At 42.5% G+C, this 16,737-nt stretch overlaps 2 protein-coding genes across 6 annotated transcripts in view; one reads left to right on the top strand and one right to left on the bottom strand.

Annotated features, from left to right (window-relative positions):
• Nucleotides 1-34: 34 nt before the first annotated feature.
• Nucleotides 35-6,273, top strand: LOC147167121 (calcium-binding and coiled-coil domain-containing protein 1-like). Its single transcript, XM_086087930.1, has 11 exons — nucleotides 35-229; nucleotides 593-785; nucleotides 1,890-1,992; nucleotides 2,098-2,318; nucleotides 2,395-2,607; nucleotides 2,670-2,818; nucleotides 3,338-3,407; nucleotides 3,503-3,757; nucleotides 4,028-4,153; nucleotides 4,408-4,475; nucleotides 4,551-6,273. Exons 2-11 carry the CDS (start codon nucleotides 645-647, stop codon nucleotides 4,576-4,578), a joined length of 1,374 nt encoding a protein of 457 aa, XP_085944056.1. The 5' UTR covers nucleotides 35-229; nucleotides 593-644; the 3' UTR covers nucleotides 4,579-6,273.
• Nucleotides 6,080-16,737, bottom strand: part of LOC147167122 (retinoic acid receptor gamma-A-like) — a 41,212-nt gene continuing 30,554 nt past the window's right edge. For all 5 annotated transcript variants that reach the window (XM_086087926.1, XM_086087925.1, XM_086087927.1 and 2 more), the window contains 6 exons: nucleotides 11,939-12,087; nucleotides 10,298-10,603; nucleotides 10,026-10,202; nucleotides 9,718-9,922; nucleotides 9,489-9,647; nucleotides 6,080-8,145 (listed from right to left, as the gene is read on the bottom strand). In XM_086087926.1, coding sequence (XP_085944052.1) covers nucleotides 7,805-8,145; nucleotides 9,489-9,647; nucleotides 9,718-9,922; nucleotides 10,026-10,202; nucleotides 10,298-10,603; nucleotides 11,939-12,087 — 1,337 coding nt within the window. In that variant the 3' untranslated portion in view covers nucleotides 6,080-7,804. The remainder of the gene's footprint in view (nucleotides 8,146-9,488; nucleotides 9,648-9,717; nucleotides 9,923-10,025; nucleotides 10,203-10,297; nucleotides 10,604-11,938; nucleotides 12,088-16,737) is intronic.

The following is a 16,737-nucleotide window of genomic DNA, read 5'->3' on the forward strand; positions in this document are numbered from 1 at the left end:
CCTGGGAAGCCTCTGCTACTGCCAAGAAATGAAAGAAGCGAGTAAACAACTCACGGCAGCGGATTAAGTGTCGAGAAACAGGACTCTGTTATGTTCTTGATAATGAACTACTTTTCCCATGATCCTCTGGGGGTGACTATCCACAGAAGGCACCTGGTCAACTTTCGTCAGTGTGATGTTGGGAGCACAACTGTGCACTTCTTAGAAACGACTTTTTTTCCCCCGTCAGGTAAGACGTTCTTTTCTTTCTTTTTAAACGAAATAATGATTCTTATTCTTTAAAGAAATAAATACAACAGTTGCTTGATAACAGCTTACGTGGCTGCTAGCCAAACTGAGCGGTAATGTATATGTAAAATATGTTTTGTTGTATTTATTTACTTATGACAACTATCTATCTTATCTATCTTATCTATCTTATCTATCTTATCTATCTTATCTATCTTATCTATCTTATCTATCTTATCTATCTTATCTAGTTTGCATAACAGTGGGTGAGAGTGAGCATGTTGTTTATAAACATGTTGGAGGGGGGCCATGGTGAATTGCCCAACAGTGTTTCTCTCATACATGTGTTCTAATCTCTGGCCAGCTGTCCTCGTCCCGTCGCCGAATCAGCGTTTGCCTTCCTTCTCGTCACCGTCATGGAGAAACAATATCCACAGTCCGCGGTGGTGTTTCGAAATGTGGGTCAGCGTTACTTCCCCCAAACCAGAGTCGAGTGTCACTACAGCGTGACTTCAGCCCATCAGTGGAGTAGCAGTGACTGGATTGGCATCTTCAAGGTGTTGTTATAGCGACAAGGGAATGAAGAAACCTGCTGCCGCCATTTAAAGTGCCTCTGGAGATTTGTTATGTTGAACTTTCTTGCTTTGGGATGCTTCGGGGACTGTTTTTCTTCAGCTGGAACTACCTTAGAGAAGGAAGAGGGAATTGTGAACAGAAATTAACACTCTGTGTTGGCACAAAACCTCCAAGCTTCTGATAGACAGCAATACAATGTCAGAAAAAGCCTACTGGAAGAGTTTGAACTTTATTTGGGACTAATCAGAGGCACTTAAAATAGTGGCAGTTATGTGCTGACTCCAATTATTATTTAAGCCACCCAGTTCTAAGAGGGTGTGCACACTTGTGCAACCAACACGGTTATAATAGTTTGTGATTTTTCATTATAATTAGTTCATTTAGACTTTTGTTTTTCAAAATTCAGCTAGTTTGATAAATTTTTAGGGCAAGTTTGTTACTTTTACTAGTTTTTTTTTAGTGCTTCATTTGAGTTTTTATTAGTTGTAGTATTAGTTAAAAAAATATATATATATATGGAGTATTTTTCGAATAAAAAATAGAAAAACTAGGTCACAAAATGTAGTCTAATAGATAAATAAATAAATTATAATTCTCAAACACCTTTCTTCTTCTGTAACCACTGGTATACAGCAATATCGAAATAAATACATTTAAAATACAGAACACCGAAATACATAATAATACATAATATTAATTCATAAAATTGAAAATGGACATTTTTGCTCTAATTGTACTTAGACTAGAAACTTAAGATATAGTTTTTCAGTTAGTTTTTGTTTTTTTATTTCGATGAGTGACTTTTACACTCATTTCATTAGTTTTCGTTAAATATAATAACGTTGGCAACCACATCATCTCAGTTGGTTTATTTTTACTTCCCTAAAATAATTTTTTTTCAATTGAGGTTACAACTCAAATTACCTGTGGAAAAAGTTTTTAAATGATTTAGCTTGGTCTCATTTTCTATCTCACAAAACGGTGGCATTCGAACAGGGGTGTGTAGACTTTTTTTTTTATACCCACTGTATTGTGTTTGTCATTCGATTGTGTTACCTAATGTTGGTGGTCTTGTTCCTCCATAGGTGGGATGGTCGTCACTTAGCGAGTACCACACATACTCATGGTCACTGGTCCCTGAAGGCTACACCGAAGGAAACGGCGTTGACTGCTGTGCACTTTTTCAAGGTGAACATCAAACACTGCAAAGTTTCTCTATAGTTCTGTTAAAGTAAACCACTCTGTAAAGGAAGGCCACGTATATTACAAGAGGAAACTTCAACTTTTTGTCAGCTTTCTACCTGCCTCGCCCCAGCGCAGTGGAGTACCACTTTGTCTACGTCGACAAGATGGGAAAAGTATGCGCCCAAACCCGACCCTTCACCTTCTGCTCCCCAAAACCTCTGGATGAGCTGGAGACCCTGAGAGAGGAGCGAAATGAGGAAGAAGAAGGAGGTGATGATGATGACGAGGAAGAGCTTCTCCTTGTGGTCCCCAGAGCTCAGCTGCTGCAGGTGGGTCATAGGAAGCTGCCCAACGTCTACTTTTCCACGACTCTTGAATTTTCTGTGGGTTATTTGCTATCCACAGAGAGAGCTGGACGAGTGCTTGAGGGAGAAGGCAGAGTTGCAGCAGGCTGTGCAGGAGACCAAACAGGAAATAGAGGAGGAGAGGAGGAGCAACAGAAAAGCAGAGGGGGAGTGGGAGAGCGAAAGGGACGCCTTGAAGGAGGAGATTTACCAGCTCCATCAAAACCTGACACACAAATGTGACGCTTTGAAGACGGTGGAAGGAAAACACAAAGTAAGACCAAATAGAGATCACCTATTTTGATTCTTGATTAATACTCATGTGTCGCCGTGCAGGATGTGAAAAGCAGTCAGGAAAATCTCAACTCAGAACTGAGTCAACTCGCAGCTGAAAAAGTGCGCAGTCATCAACATACCAAAGACTTGGAAGATGAAGTCAAGGTGCTGACTGATAGAGAGAAGGAGAGGAACGTTGAGTTGGAAAGGCAAGTCCTTAAAACACCTGGGCCCGGTTGTTCAAAACTCGCTTATATCTTTGACCACTGGTTAAGTAGATTTAACCCACGGTTAACTTTAACGGCACTGTTATCCTGTTGTTCAAAACTCTGTTAACTTTAACCGGCTGTTAACTTGCTCTTAAAGTTAACACACCTAAGGACCGCCGCTAACTTTTTAACAGTGTGGTTAACTCTGCGTTTGTGGCTAATGCTGCCGTCATGATGCCCGTTGAGCGCAAGAAAAAGAGAGCCAATCGAGGCCTTGACGTTGACATTGGTGATTATTCTGATGAAGAGTTACACACACGTTACCATTTAGCAGTAATACAATGCCAAGTCTCATGCTGAGTCAAAAAAGAAATAATCAAAATTTGTTTTTTAAGACGAGCTCTAAAAATGGACAGCGAGAGGGCTTCAGAAATGTTAAGGGTGTGCTCACTTTTGTGAGATTGTTACTCTATTTTGTGTGTGTGTGCGCTTGTTTATACACTGTGTTTCTTATTGCAGGCTAAAAGAGATACTGATGAAATTATCTGGTCAGATCAAACATGACGAAGAAAAGAGAAAGTTGCTGCAGGTCCGTAAAGTCCTCCAACCCAGAACATCACGTCATGATGGAATTTTCTCGTCCTAGCAAGGAAGTTCACCTTGCCCGTTCTCCTTCCCCCGCAGGTAGAGAACGAGGCCTCACAGGCCGAGGTGCGCAGCCTTCAGGCCCGCCTGGACGCGAGCGAGCGCTCGGCCGAGGGACTTCGCGGGGAGCTGAGGGAGCTGGGCACCCGTCAGGGCCACGCCCACGCCGAGCTGCACCAAAGCCGCCTGCAGGTGGCCCAGCTGGGCCTGCAGCTTTCTGAGGAGAAGCTTCTTCTCAGGGAGAAAGATGCCAACTGGGCCCTGGAGAGAGAAGCCTTCAGGAACGCAGCGCAGGTAGAGAAAAGCGCATAAATATTTTATTCCGTGCTGTAATATCGAAATTAAAATATTTAAAATCAAACTCACAAGCTCATGTATTGCATTGACTCGCAGTTGAAAATGAAGGTAATTTTTGCTATAATAATAATGAATAAAATGTTTTTGTAGTTTTGAAATTTTACATTTTCTATTTTGTTAACGAACATTTTTTTCAATTTTAGTTTAAGTTATTTTGTTTGTTTTTGTTCACTATAACAACCTTGGTGTGTGCTTGGGCATGCGTAGGTTAACCAGCAGAAAGTGGAGGAGCTGAGGAGTGAGGTGCAAAGGAAGGAAGAGCGACTACGACAGGAAACGACTAAAGTGGAGAAGCTGCAAGCAGAGTTTTTGAGAGAGAATGACAGCGATAGAGTGAGTCTACGCACACACACACACACACACACACACACACACACACACACACACACACACACACACACACACACACACACACACACACACACCTTTTAATAGAGCCGCTGGTAGGCTGCTCATTGGCGCGACTCCAATAAGATTGTCTACTGGGGAATGTCGCCAACTCACTTCTTCATGCGTCAACATTTGCGTGACCCGATAGATTCGAGATCTCCCCTTTCATTGTTTACTTGTTCTGCTGGCTCAATCAGAGGCAGACTGAGAAGCATAGTGACAAGAAACAAGTGATGCTGCCGCCAATTGTGGACCCTTTCTTCAGGTGACCCCTCCAACATTTAAACAGCACACAAGTACATAAAAACACAGCCTTTAATTCAAAGTGTTTTCTCTGCAGTGAATTGACGGGCTCCATCATGTGGTGACGCAAAGAACTGCAAGTTTTTAGGTTGCGACAGCTGTGTTGGGTTGTACATGTTTGGGCAGTGATTCCCAACCTTGATTTGATGCACAGCAAACAAAAATGGTGTACACTAAATAATAATAATAAATACATGAATAATGATAAACAAATGAAACTAAAAATGAAAAAAATAACATACAAAAACATATTAAAGATATATATCGTCACACTCTTAAAATAATTTCCTAGGTCTTTTTTTTTTCCCCCAAAATTTTTGTGGGGCAGAAATAATCTCCTCATAATGCAAATGGTTAAATTTTTTGTGTTTCCTGAAAAATCTGAAAAAATCACTTTGGCGATTATTTTAAGATGCCGTCGATAGACAAACCATCAAATAAACAATTGCACATCCTACAAGTGCATTACCCCCAAAAAATAAAATAAATGTGTAGCTACTAAAATTATATTGTAGATGTTTGCAATTTAAATTATGACAAGTAAAAATGGCATTTTCAATAGTTTTGAATGGGGGGGGAAACTGGATAACATATTTGTCGTTTTGTGTTAGATATTTTAAATTTAAATTCCAGATATTCAAAATTAATTACGACTAATCAGAACTGCAAAGTCTTTAGCCCAAAGTCTGAGCTGGAGAACATCTTAACTAAACTATGCTGTCACTTCCGGCAAAACAGTAAACCTAAAATTGTCCAGTAGGTGGCAGAAATTTTCATTTAATATTCATACTGAATGTTTGTAATGAGGTGCATACACGTGATCAATTTTACTAATACTACTAAATTTACTATGCTTCAAACAATCATATAACGAGAACAGTAATAATATTTCACTTGTATGAATTGCAACAGGTTAACACAGGTTAATCGTATCTTCTAGTGGAAGAATATTTAAATCACTCTACTCACTATAGGTCATAGATGAAAGGCAATAGATTATTCGTAAGAAAAATGATAATTTTCTATTAATAAAAAATCAGGAAATTTCCATGTGCCACTGTGGTTGGGAGTCACTACCATTATTGCATTAATGCTTAAAGAATAAATGTAGATGTTTGAGTTGGTTTTTTTTTAATTATAATTTTTATGATGCAGTTGTAAGTGTATTTGTAGAGAAAGTGATACCGGCATTGCCTGAACGGATTTGTGTTAGCATGTGTTCAAAACTTGGATTCAAGTGTGTGACAGAAAGGTTTGCATGGCTCTTGTGTGTAACTTAAGTCGAAGCTAAAACGTCTTGTTGAGCCATTTAACGCTTTCATTTACGGCTCTCATTTCATTGTCAGGATTCATGTATGACATCTTACACTACTTCTGGGTTTATGGCGGTGTATTTGGAATGCCTGCTTTTAAATCACAGTCATGAAATGAAATGCATTACGAGTGTCCGGTAAATGTGACGGTTTTAACTTGATGTGTCTTATGGGGATGACTTTCTTCATGGTTCACATGCTCATTAAGTATTTGAAAGTGATGACAAAATAAATACAGCTGCACGCCAACGGGTGTGAAAACACAAAGCGCCTTTTATCAAAAAATGGAGCCAAAATAACAAGCAAACCAAAGAAGCAAACTACATAGACAGATTTAATACAAACAGAAACAGATAAGCCCGTTGATGAGATGTTTAAATCTCTCTGCATGGAGATGACAGAGGTTGGTGATTATTAAAAAGAGACACAATGAGATGGTTTAAGCATCATTAAATATTCTCCAGTCCGTACATAACAAAACACAAAAATGTCACAACCATCAAGATGATGGAATTTTAATTAGCAAAAGTTGTTTTGATTTGTCTGAAGTTATACTTTTTTCTTTTTTTTGCAACCTTGCATGCGGCTTTTGTTTTATTGCACTGGCTCAAGTTCAGGAAAAAGACAAAAGAAACCAGACTTTATTGCCCCTGTAAGATCCTGTTGCCGAAGATCTATTGTGTTCCAAAGCAACATGCCGTGTACAACTGGATGACATTTAACAGTGCAAAAAACATTTGACTGATTTTTGTCCTTGTGACATTCAGAGTGAATTAACATTCGTCTTAAGCCTCCTTACATAAATCCTATTTAATACTTAATGACATTCTGTACATTCAGGCTCTGCAAACAGCTACAACTGCAAAGATGTGATCAGAAATTAATATTTGGCATCAGAAAAAAGACCACTGTGTCCGATGTGTGCGTTTGTTAGCTGTAAAACGACAAAATGGAGGTTGACTGTAGATGGTTAAAGTATGCAATTATTTTTCATACAGTAAAAAAAAAATACACACACACACCTGAGGATTGCTGTGATGTAAAAAGTTCGTAATGGCTGCTGGGGCGTCTTTATGGCTTAACCGCGACCTCTTCATTATGCAATGCTGATTACTGACATCGTGGAAACATGTTTCACCACTTATTTGATATCCAAGCCAACGTTGCCCCCCCCCCCCCCCCGCAAAAATTCTTAAATGGTTTTCCATACCGACATCACGAGCGGTTTCGTTTTTGAGTTGGGGATCGGTTGTTTTGAAATCACATTTGGATGACAAGGGATGGGAACGAATAAGAATTTAGTAATTCCTTAATCGACACGATTCCTTTTCAACCCTCATTGGGTGAGTGGATGAGATAATAAAAATGAGTTAGCTTGCTTTAAACTCTTAATATCTTCAACTGGTGCTTCTCAAACGTTTCACACCACGATGCAACTCCAGATTTGACCTGACCAGATAACGGAATGCATGCAAGAAATGAACCGAAGGAAGTTCAGAAGCATCTAACAATTCCAATTCGGAATCAAATCACTCTGAACCATTTCTCGATTCCCATCCCCCGTTCATGATACACAAGTCAGTATTGCTTGTTTTTAATCGATGTTGACCACCTGGAAGACCATTGGAAGTTGGAGTCCTGCTCTCACCATGTGTCACCTTAGCGCATAGAAACAGACACGCACACAGTAAAGAAAATGGACAAAGAGCTGAGACAATACATCATACAATAAGAACGTATAAGTAGCATTTCTTGTAACAAAAAAAAAAAAAAGAAGAGATGTTTTCTATACAAACGTAGCCCTTTTCCTGAGGAAGGGGACATTCCTTGTGTCCCCCCCACCTCCCTCTTGTCACTGCGGACCACAATGAGTCGCTTGTTGAGTGCTTTTGCTTTGTCCCTCACTCCCTGTAAACTTTGCAATTCTTTTATAAGAGCCTGATGGTGTGAGGATGAGTATGCCAGGGAAGGAAGCGTCCTACTGCGTTGTCCCGCTTTTCTTGTGTGTACTGGTCCCCGCCGCCGCCACAGCCGCCGCCGCCGCTTCCCCCCACGGCTCGGCGTCACTGTCCGCCAGCCGCTCCCTGTCCTCGTCCCAGTAGTCGTCGTCCTCGTCGTCCTCTTCCTCCTCCACCGCCGACTCGTACGTGGGCTTCTCCTCCTGCTTGATGGCCTGAACGGCGGGGGGCGCGGCCGCGGCGGGGCTTTCCGCCGAGTCGCTGCTGTCCTCGAAGGCGTCCGGGTTTTCCAGCATCTCCCTGATGAGCGGTGGCATGGGGCCGGGGATCTCCATCTTGAGTGTGATGGCTCTTTCTGCACCTGTGTGGACAGACGAGACGGGTGCAATGACAAGAACTGCACGACCATGTTCCTCAGCAAATAGTCAAAATGAGTAGTTGACGCCCCCCTAAAAACGTATATGCCACAAAGAGCGGCAAAGTACCACTTTTGTCTAAAGGTAAGCTCCTTATTTTAATTCAACGTAATTCCTTGGCACCAAGATGCCGCCAAAGTAAAAGCAGATGTCTGCAAATGTCTTATTATGATTGAAACACAAAGAGAATGGAGAACTACAGAAATCTGAGAATATTTAGTGTTGAGAGGCTGAAGTCATGAGCATTTGGACAATATTAAGTTAAACAAGGTCTCTTAAATTATTGATCAATTAGCAAAATAGTTATCAATTAATTTGATAATTGATTAGTAATTGATTAATTGTTGCATCTCTAGTAGGGGAGTTCAATACCATTATTTTTTCCCAAACCGGTACCAGCACCTGACAACTTTTGAGTTGTCACTGATACCAATACCAAGTACTGATACCCCAAGTACTTTTGATACATGAAATTTCCATGGGGAAAGTTTCCACCTACTGCCCGAAGCCAGCTGGGATAGGCTCCAGCACCCCCCTTGTGAAGACAAGCGGTTAAGAAAATGGATGGATAGATAGATAGCTATTAATCGGTCATCAAAATTTTATTCTACCTAATATTGGAATCGGCACCACTCAAAAAAATCCACATCACTGTGGGCCCTAGTGAAGAAGCACATTTAAAGTCAACCTTAAACATTTCTTGACAATAATATGTTATATGTGATCTCACAAGTCTAAACATGACATTCTGGTTAATTTTACATTTGTGGAATATAGGTAATGCAGCAAAATCCAGCCATTTTTATTCATCTCAGGGGGCGGCCATTTTGCCATTGGATGTTGACTGAAGGTGACATCACAGTTGCTCAGGCAATAACCAATCACACCTCACTTGTTTTCTGAAGCTGCGCTGTGATTGGTTGTTATCTAAGACCTGAGCAACATTGATGTCATCTTCAGTTGACAGCAAGTGACAAAATGGCCGCCCCCTGATATTGATAAAAACTGCTGGATTTTGCTGCTTAACTTCTATTTCACTAATGCAATATTAACCAGAATACCATATTTCAACTAGTGGGGCTGCATAGAACATATTATTGTCCCAAAAAAAAGGTTGTTTGCTCCCCATTTAAGGTTTCCCCAAAAAATATATATTTTCTCTTTTTCAAAACTGTTCCAGGTTTTAATGCTTAACAAAACACACGCCTCATAAGCCAAGTCAACCCCAATCCATTTGACCAATTATTGTGCCGTGTGCATATGCGAATGGCGCGGATGGCAAACTGACCTTTAGTGCTAATTCCTCGCAGGTCGGTGACTTTCATCAGCATGCGAGGGAACATGTGAGGCTTGTTGGGGCGTCGGCGGCGTGTGTAAATCTTCAGCGCTTCCAGCAACGGCTCCTGCAGCTTGTCCACCTTCCCGGGTTCTTCCAGGTCCATGCGGTCTGACGAGACAGCGTGAACACCTCGTCAAGGTGAGGTGAGAAGATACAAATGAGGCGAGGCTTGTTGTACCTCCGCAAATGAGGCAGATGGCGCTGAGTAGCCCCGTTTCGGTGTCGTCCATCTCCAGCGGCAGCAGCTGCCCGGCGAAGGCGAACACCAGGTCCGTGAGTGGGCCAAAGCCGGCGTTATGCATCTGGGTTCTGTTGAGGGTCAGGCCATCGGAGAAAGTCATGGTGTCTTGCTCGGGGGTGTAGCGCGTGCATATCCTCAGCATCTGTAGGCGGGAAAAAAATTGACATTTGAGGAGACTTGCTGGCAGCTGTTCACATTTTTATGTTTTGGCTAAGCTGCGTGGCGAATGAGGCGGCATTTTGTACCAGGATGTCCAGACATGCAGACTTGAGGAGGGTGATCTGGTCGGCGATGGTTAGCGTGGTGAAGCCTGGCAGTCGCTTGGCAAACTCCACAATCTTGATGATGCACTTTGTGGACAACTCGCTGAACTTGTCCCACAGGCCTAAGTCCAGCTGGACTCTGTGGTCAGAGCTCGAGTTCTGGGAGACAAAAGCGGCACACGTGTCCAAACTGGGTCGGCAAGCTTTCCACCGCCGCCGCCGCCGCCGCTTTGTCATTGTTATGCGACACTCACTGTGGTGTATTTTCCCAGCTGGCACAGCGCCGGAAACGTCTCCTGGTGAGCTTTGCTGACTTTGTTGACCAGCTCCTCCAGCTCGCCGCTCAGCTCGTAGTTCTCGGGCAGCACCGCCTCCTCCTTCACGTCCTTCTTCTTCTTGTTTCTGTCGTTGCGCACCGCCTCTTTGGACATGCCCACCTCGAAGCACTTCTGCAGCCGGCAGTACTGACAGCGGTTGCGGGTCACCTTGTTGATCTGGCAGTTCTTGTCTCGGTGGCACGTGTACACCATGTTCTTTTGGATGCTGCGCCGGAAAAAACCCTGGAACACAATAATGGAGTGACCAAGTATTTATGGTATTTATTTGTATATTAATTAAAGTTTCATTCATACATTTTACCGCCGACAGACAATATATACATGTGAGGTGCTGGTACTATTTTTGTCCACTTGAGGTCGCCATCCACACATTTTACATGTTTTTCTGCCTTTAATAGACAGTTCTGGTCTGTTGAGTGACGTGCCAGTAAACATATGTTGACGTCCTATTGGCTGGCTATTTCCTGGCTATAGCGTTTGCCACTGTTGTTTGCTGTGACGGTGTCAGTTGAGGCTGCCGGCTTTTGATAGCCGTATTTTGTTATCAGCAGCTGTTTCCATCCTCTCTCTAACAGAACCACCTGTTATAGATTACAGTTCATTCTAACTAGCAGTGGTAGGCTGTATACAATTATCTATTTACGCTTCTTAATTAAATAAATTACATTATATTCATGTTACTCACCACACTAATAAAGCAGTCATTTTTGTTTACCTCTGCTTGTGTATTTCTGGTGGGTTGTGGACCAGATGCACGGACTTATACATGGATAATATATGAGTGGATATTCACACACTGTTGCATTTTCGCCGTAGAGACGGGGGAAAACGTGGGAACGCCGCAGATAAATCAATGCATTCAAGATTGGCTGGCTTGGTGAGTGGCAACGTAAGATGGCTGCCGTACATACAAATCGTTACTGTTGTCATAAGACAAAGTTTCTTGCAAATAGAGCATGCACAGAACCCAAGCCAGTTATGTTCAAAGGAGGTACCTCAATCGCGTTTATGTCATCAAATATTCCGGTTAGAAACGGAGTAGCCCAGGGGTTTTGCGCGTGTTTACATGGCCTTCCAAAACCTGAATATTGCCAATATTTGGGTTTTGAAAGGGCTATTGACTGCATGAAAACGCAATCTGTGTGTTTTGGTGTTCTTCCCATAATGCCATATGATGCCACAAGATGGCATCAAAGCCTTGGCTGGTAGGAAAGTAACTGGTGTCAAGGAAGTATGTTGAAGTGACACGATTCAGATCTTTTTCTGGGAGGAGCTAAATTATAGCCTGGATTTCCAGTTCGTCATGAATGATTTTTTTTTTTCCTGGTGAGTGGCTATTATAAAGCTAACAAAGAGTTGCGTGATAAATTATTGCATAATTGGTGATGGTTATGATTTATTTTTTTTTTTTTTGTGCTTTTGCTCAGTCAAGGTTGAGTGTAAAAAAATACTTTTGACAGTAGTACTAGTAAGTCCACACTAGAGGGCAGTAGACTGATAACAGTGTACCAAACGTGCTTTGTAAGCTTTCCTCAGTGGGTTCTAGCGCGCAATTACCTTGCAGCCCTCGCAAGAGCTGACCCCATAGTGGTATCCGGACGACTTGTCCTGGCACACGAAGCACGGCTTGTAGATGCGGGGCGGCGGCGGCGGCGAAGGCGAGCTTGGCACCATCTCCTCTGAGCTGGTGCTCTGGGTCTCCACGGCTGAACACACAAGAAGTAGCAGCATTCAAGTCAGTGGTTTGACAGCCCGTGGTCAGCGGGGCCAGAAGGCCATCTCAAAAGCAGAGATTTTTAAGAGAAAAGGGAGGAGGGAGGCGTCCTGTCTGATTGACAGCGATTTAAAGGACACACAATTAGCTGATGGCCAGATGGCCCCGCTGATATAACGCTGATTGGCAGCTGAGATTTGATTGGCTTCTCCATTTACTGGCCAACGGGGGGGTGCGAGGGCCGAGGTGGGCGGGCGACATTCCTGTTGACTTATTCTGGAGTTTTGTGTTCACGAGCTCACATTTTTACGTGAATGCCCGTATACCTCGTGGCCCATGTGAACAAACAAAAAGCTGGACGTTTACGAGACTTGGCCCCTGTCCCCTCGCTCCGAGGGGAAACTCGATTATGACATTTGCCAAACTAAAGCCGTGTTCAAAACAAACCAAAAGAGAATGAGCAATGGTAACCAAGGCTAAAGTAAAAGGCGCAAGAAGCCACTTTGGCCTCCTCCATATTTGGAGGTGCTGACTGAAGAAGCAGATTGTCTGGAACTTGCCTTTCAACTTTCACCTTCACTCACCCCAACTTCACCTTCCTCTGCCCATTCCCACCCCCAGCCCCACCCCCTTGTTTCCTGGCCCTAAATTCCTCAGCGCAGGCAGGACGGAGTTTTAATAGTTGCCCGGGCTTACAAGCAGCCCTATAAAGGTTGTGTCTGAGATGGGAAGGAGGCCCCCGGCCAGGCTGACGACCCCTTTATTGGCATCCAGTCACCTTGGGCAGCTATTCACACATACAGCTCCATCCTCGCATCCCTTCCTAGTAAAAATTCAAGAATCCGGGGGTCAACCCCCCCCCCCCCCCCAAAGTCGGCACCCCCCCCCTTGTCACCTTCAGTAGACGACACAGAGCCCAACCAAATGTAGCCCGTCCCCCACCCTGCCACAGCAACCCTAAAATGAACCCGGTGGCCTGTCATTAACGAGAGTGGTAAGGTTTCAAAACGCACAGAGGTAAAAGCACAAAGGAATAATCCAATAAAAACAAAAGAAAGGAGAAAGAAAGAGAAGGAAGGAGGTGAGCGCCGGGACACAAACTTCCCAGTGAACAAGAGCTTCAATCAAAGCTTCCACCATTTCACTTTGACCTTGGCTCAAGAGGGTCATTACTAACTACTTGCCCAGCAGGCACTTGAAAAGTTCAATGTGTGTGCAAGTGGCATTCAACAATTCACCCTTATGTCGACGTCACTTTGTCTTATACAAAATAAGAAGAAGAGCTACAATTGTAGCTGCTTAATACTAAAGAAATATGAAGCAATATATATTTTTAAATCCGATATAAACTTATACACTCCCCATATATTAATTTTACAGCACTTCTATACTGCTGTTTCCCACGTCGCCAACCAAACAGAGCATTCCATCGTTTTCCTTCAAATGCTTCAAATAACGTGTTTGGAGGCAAATCTCAAATTTCAGCTCTGGACAGCCTTCCTGCGAAGTTTGCACGTTCTCATTGTGCTTGCATGGATTTCCCCTGTGTATTTGTCCTGACATCTTCCAAAAACAGTTTCATTGAAAACTTTCAAAAATAAAAAATTTAAACCATATCAAATCAAAACATAAATAGTAATAATAATAATGAAATAAAATAAAGATTTAAAGTGCCTTTTATGACACTTTAGGTCACTTTGTAAAACCTGGTAAGACACAAAAACAAATACAAAGTAAAAATTCTAACATGTAAATGGAATAGTTGAGTTAGAGGCTGAATGACAAAAATCTCAAATGGAAGTATATAAATTCAGCTAGTGCCAAACAATATTACTTTAACGCTAACAATAATAAATGTAATCTTCATAGCATTAAAAAAAAAATACAGAAAATTCCACCACAAGAAATTATCTTAAATTAACTTTCTATGTTTATACTCATGCAACAGAACATTAGGCAGAGATTAGGTTTCACAAAAATTTGTCAATTAAAAATATGCTTCTCTATGAGACTGTATGGTCATGTGACTGCGAAATGCAGTCAAACGTCACTAGAATGTCGCTCAATGCAATGGACTAAAAGTACCATTTCTTCTTCATAAAAATACTCAAGTAAAAAGTATGAATCTGAATTAAGCGGCAAAATCCACCCGTTCCCTCTCGGCGACCATTTTGCCAGATCCTGTTGACTGAAAATGACATCACAGTTGCTCAAGGCTCAGTGACCAATCACGGCTCAGCTTCAGAAAACAGGTGAGCTGTAATTCGTCATTACCTGTGAGCAACTGTGATGTCATTTTCAGTCGACAGGAAGTGGCAAAATGGCCGCAACCCTGAGATGGATACAAACAGGTGGATTTTGCTGCTTAACTCATATTCCACAAACGCGATATTAATCAAAATGCTGTGTTTAGATAAAAAAAATGACTTCAGTAAATGTGCCTGTGACAATGGTGGAGGAGATGCATGAATATTCTGCTGTGCTAATGTAGCTAAATAAGCTAATAGCATCAATCAAGACATAAGACCTTTTGCATTGGATCCCATTAACAAGTATCCAGTGAGTGTATTGCTCTACTAGTTCTTCTGCTGAGAACACACAAACAGTACAAGCGATGTGTTGACTTTTGAGGCTTTAGAGCTCAGGTGAGAGAGGGGGAGTGGGCGGAGCTAAAGCCGTAAGCCGATCTGTTGATATAGCAACAATGTAAGAGTGTGTCTCGGAGCGGGAAAAAGGTAGCGCATCTGGCGCCAGACGACAGGTACTGACTGACGACGTCTGAGCGTGGTGAGAAAGAGCGAGCGGGAGGAGGAGGAGACGCTACCTGGCGTGACGAAAAGAGGGAGAGGAGCCAAAAAGTGTCAGCGGGCTGTCAGCACCCTGAACTGCGCGCGGCCTCGGAGGCTTGGCTTGAAGAAACAGCGGTCGGGTCTTAACCTGCCGCTCACCCCGCTGTGTGTCATAACGTCTGTCAGCGCACCTTTTGGAGGGGCCACGACAGACGACGTGACTGGTGGAGCCACAACCCGCGCACATTTTTCCAACATCCTGGCAGACTTTCTGTCACCTACATCAGCGTACAACTATTCAAGCGCCACGTTTGTGTCTTGTTAACATCCCTTCCTTCCTTCCTTTCAGCCATGAGTTTAATGTCTCATCAACACAGTCCAGTTTGGCCTCGTAGTTGACACCTACTTGTAGTTCACCTTTGAAAAACCGCCAGTTGGCCCCCCGGCCTGCCGTGTCGCCGTCCATTTGGCGTCAATACAGTTGGACTTGACCAATCTGCCAGTGTGTGTGCCTTTACGCCGACATTGAAGGTGTTTTTTTTTATTGCTTGTGGGGGTGACTGCGCGGACGACATAGTGACATATGGCGTGCAGCTTGACTTTGGCCTAGGGGCTACACACAGCATCATATTGGGGAGGCGTCGAGGATAGTGGACCCTTTTACACTGGAGTGTCTCAGTCTTGTACAATTTGGAATCAAATTTCAGTCAGACCGCAAGTTTTGCTTTGGTTAATTGTATTATGTGACACCAGCAGAGAGAAAAGTCATTTCCAAGTATGAGATTAAGCGATTCAAAGTAACCCCAACACTAACTTACTGGCGCTTGTCTATCCTTGAACACTTGCAGGAGCATTACAATATGTTCTGCTAGCTATTAGCTCGCTTCGATACGTTAGCTTGTGTTGGCTAACGTAAAAATGTAAGAAAACAAAACGCGTAATATAAGTGTTCATACATGAGCTTGCGAGAGCCACAACTGAGGCTCAGTTTCTCAACACACAGACAGGCTAACAGGTCAGCCAGTTATGTTCTACCAGTTATATTAAATTAGCTATCATCGATATGTTAGCTTGTGTTGGCTAACGTAAAGTGGTAAGAAAACAAAACGTGTAGTAAGTGCGTTCATACATGAGCTAACAGGTTAGCCAGTTATAGAGCTGTCAAAATGAGTCGATTAATCGGTAACTCAATTGCCAAATTAATTGTCAACTATTTTAATAATCGATTAATCATTTAGACCCATTGTTTAACTTCAAATTGTCTGCCAAATCCTCTGATTTCAGCCTCTCAACAGTAAGTATCGATCTTTGTAGTCCTTCATGAAAACAGACTTATCATTTGCAAACATCTGCTTTTACTTTGGAAAACAATGATCAAGCAGAAACTGAATCAGTTTCAAAAAGGTTGGTGAGTAGACCATTAGCACTAGCGTTAGCAGTAGAGTAGATCAATCCCTCTTGTGTAACATTGCCGAATTGTTTAGTTGTTTTTTTAAATCACTAAACAATACCAAATAAACAACAAGTGGTTAATGAAGAGTACTTGGGAAAAATGATTTTCTAATACACTTTCATGCAAAATAAAATGTTATCTTACTATTCGGTTGAATAATTGATAGATTATAAAAAAATATGTGATAGTGACCACCCTAGCCAGCCAACTCTATCTGACGCCCACGGCACTCACTAGACCAGGCCCTGCCTTTTTAAGGCCATACGCACTCAATCACAGATACTACAGTAGAACGTGTGGATGGCAACCCAAAGCATGCAAAATAATACCTGCACCACATGTGCAAAATCCTTTTTTTATTCTCTTGCTCGATTAATTGATGGGACAATCAGTAGGATAC

Source organism: Leptonotus elevatus, chromosome 10 (genome assembly GCF_054856555.1).
Source record: "Leptonotus elevatus isolate MCC_2025b chromosome 10, RoL_Lele_1.0, whole genome shotgun sequence".
Classification (NCBI taxonomy): domain Eukaryota; kingdom Metazoa; phylum Chordata; class Actinopteri; order Syngnathiformes; family Syngnathidae; genus Leptonotus; species Leptonotus elevatus.

What these genes read in the sequence shown, in the direction of transcription:
- LOC147167121 (XM_086087930.1), top strand. Translation starts at nt 645, where the DNA reads ATGGAGAAACAATATCCACAGTCCGCGGTGGTGTTTCGAAATGTGGGT. An exon ending in ACTGGATTGGCATCTTCAAG is followed by an intron (nt 786 to 1,889) that starts GTGTTGTTATAG and finishes GTTCCTCCATAG; the next exon opens with GTGGGATGGTCGTCACTTAG. An exon ending in AAAAGAGAAAGTTGCTGCAG is followed by an intron (nt 3,408 to 3,502) that starts GTCCGTAAAGTC and finishes CTTCCCCCGCAG; the next exon opens with GTAGAGAACGAGGCCTCACA.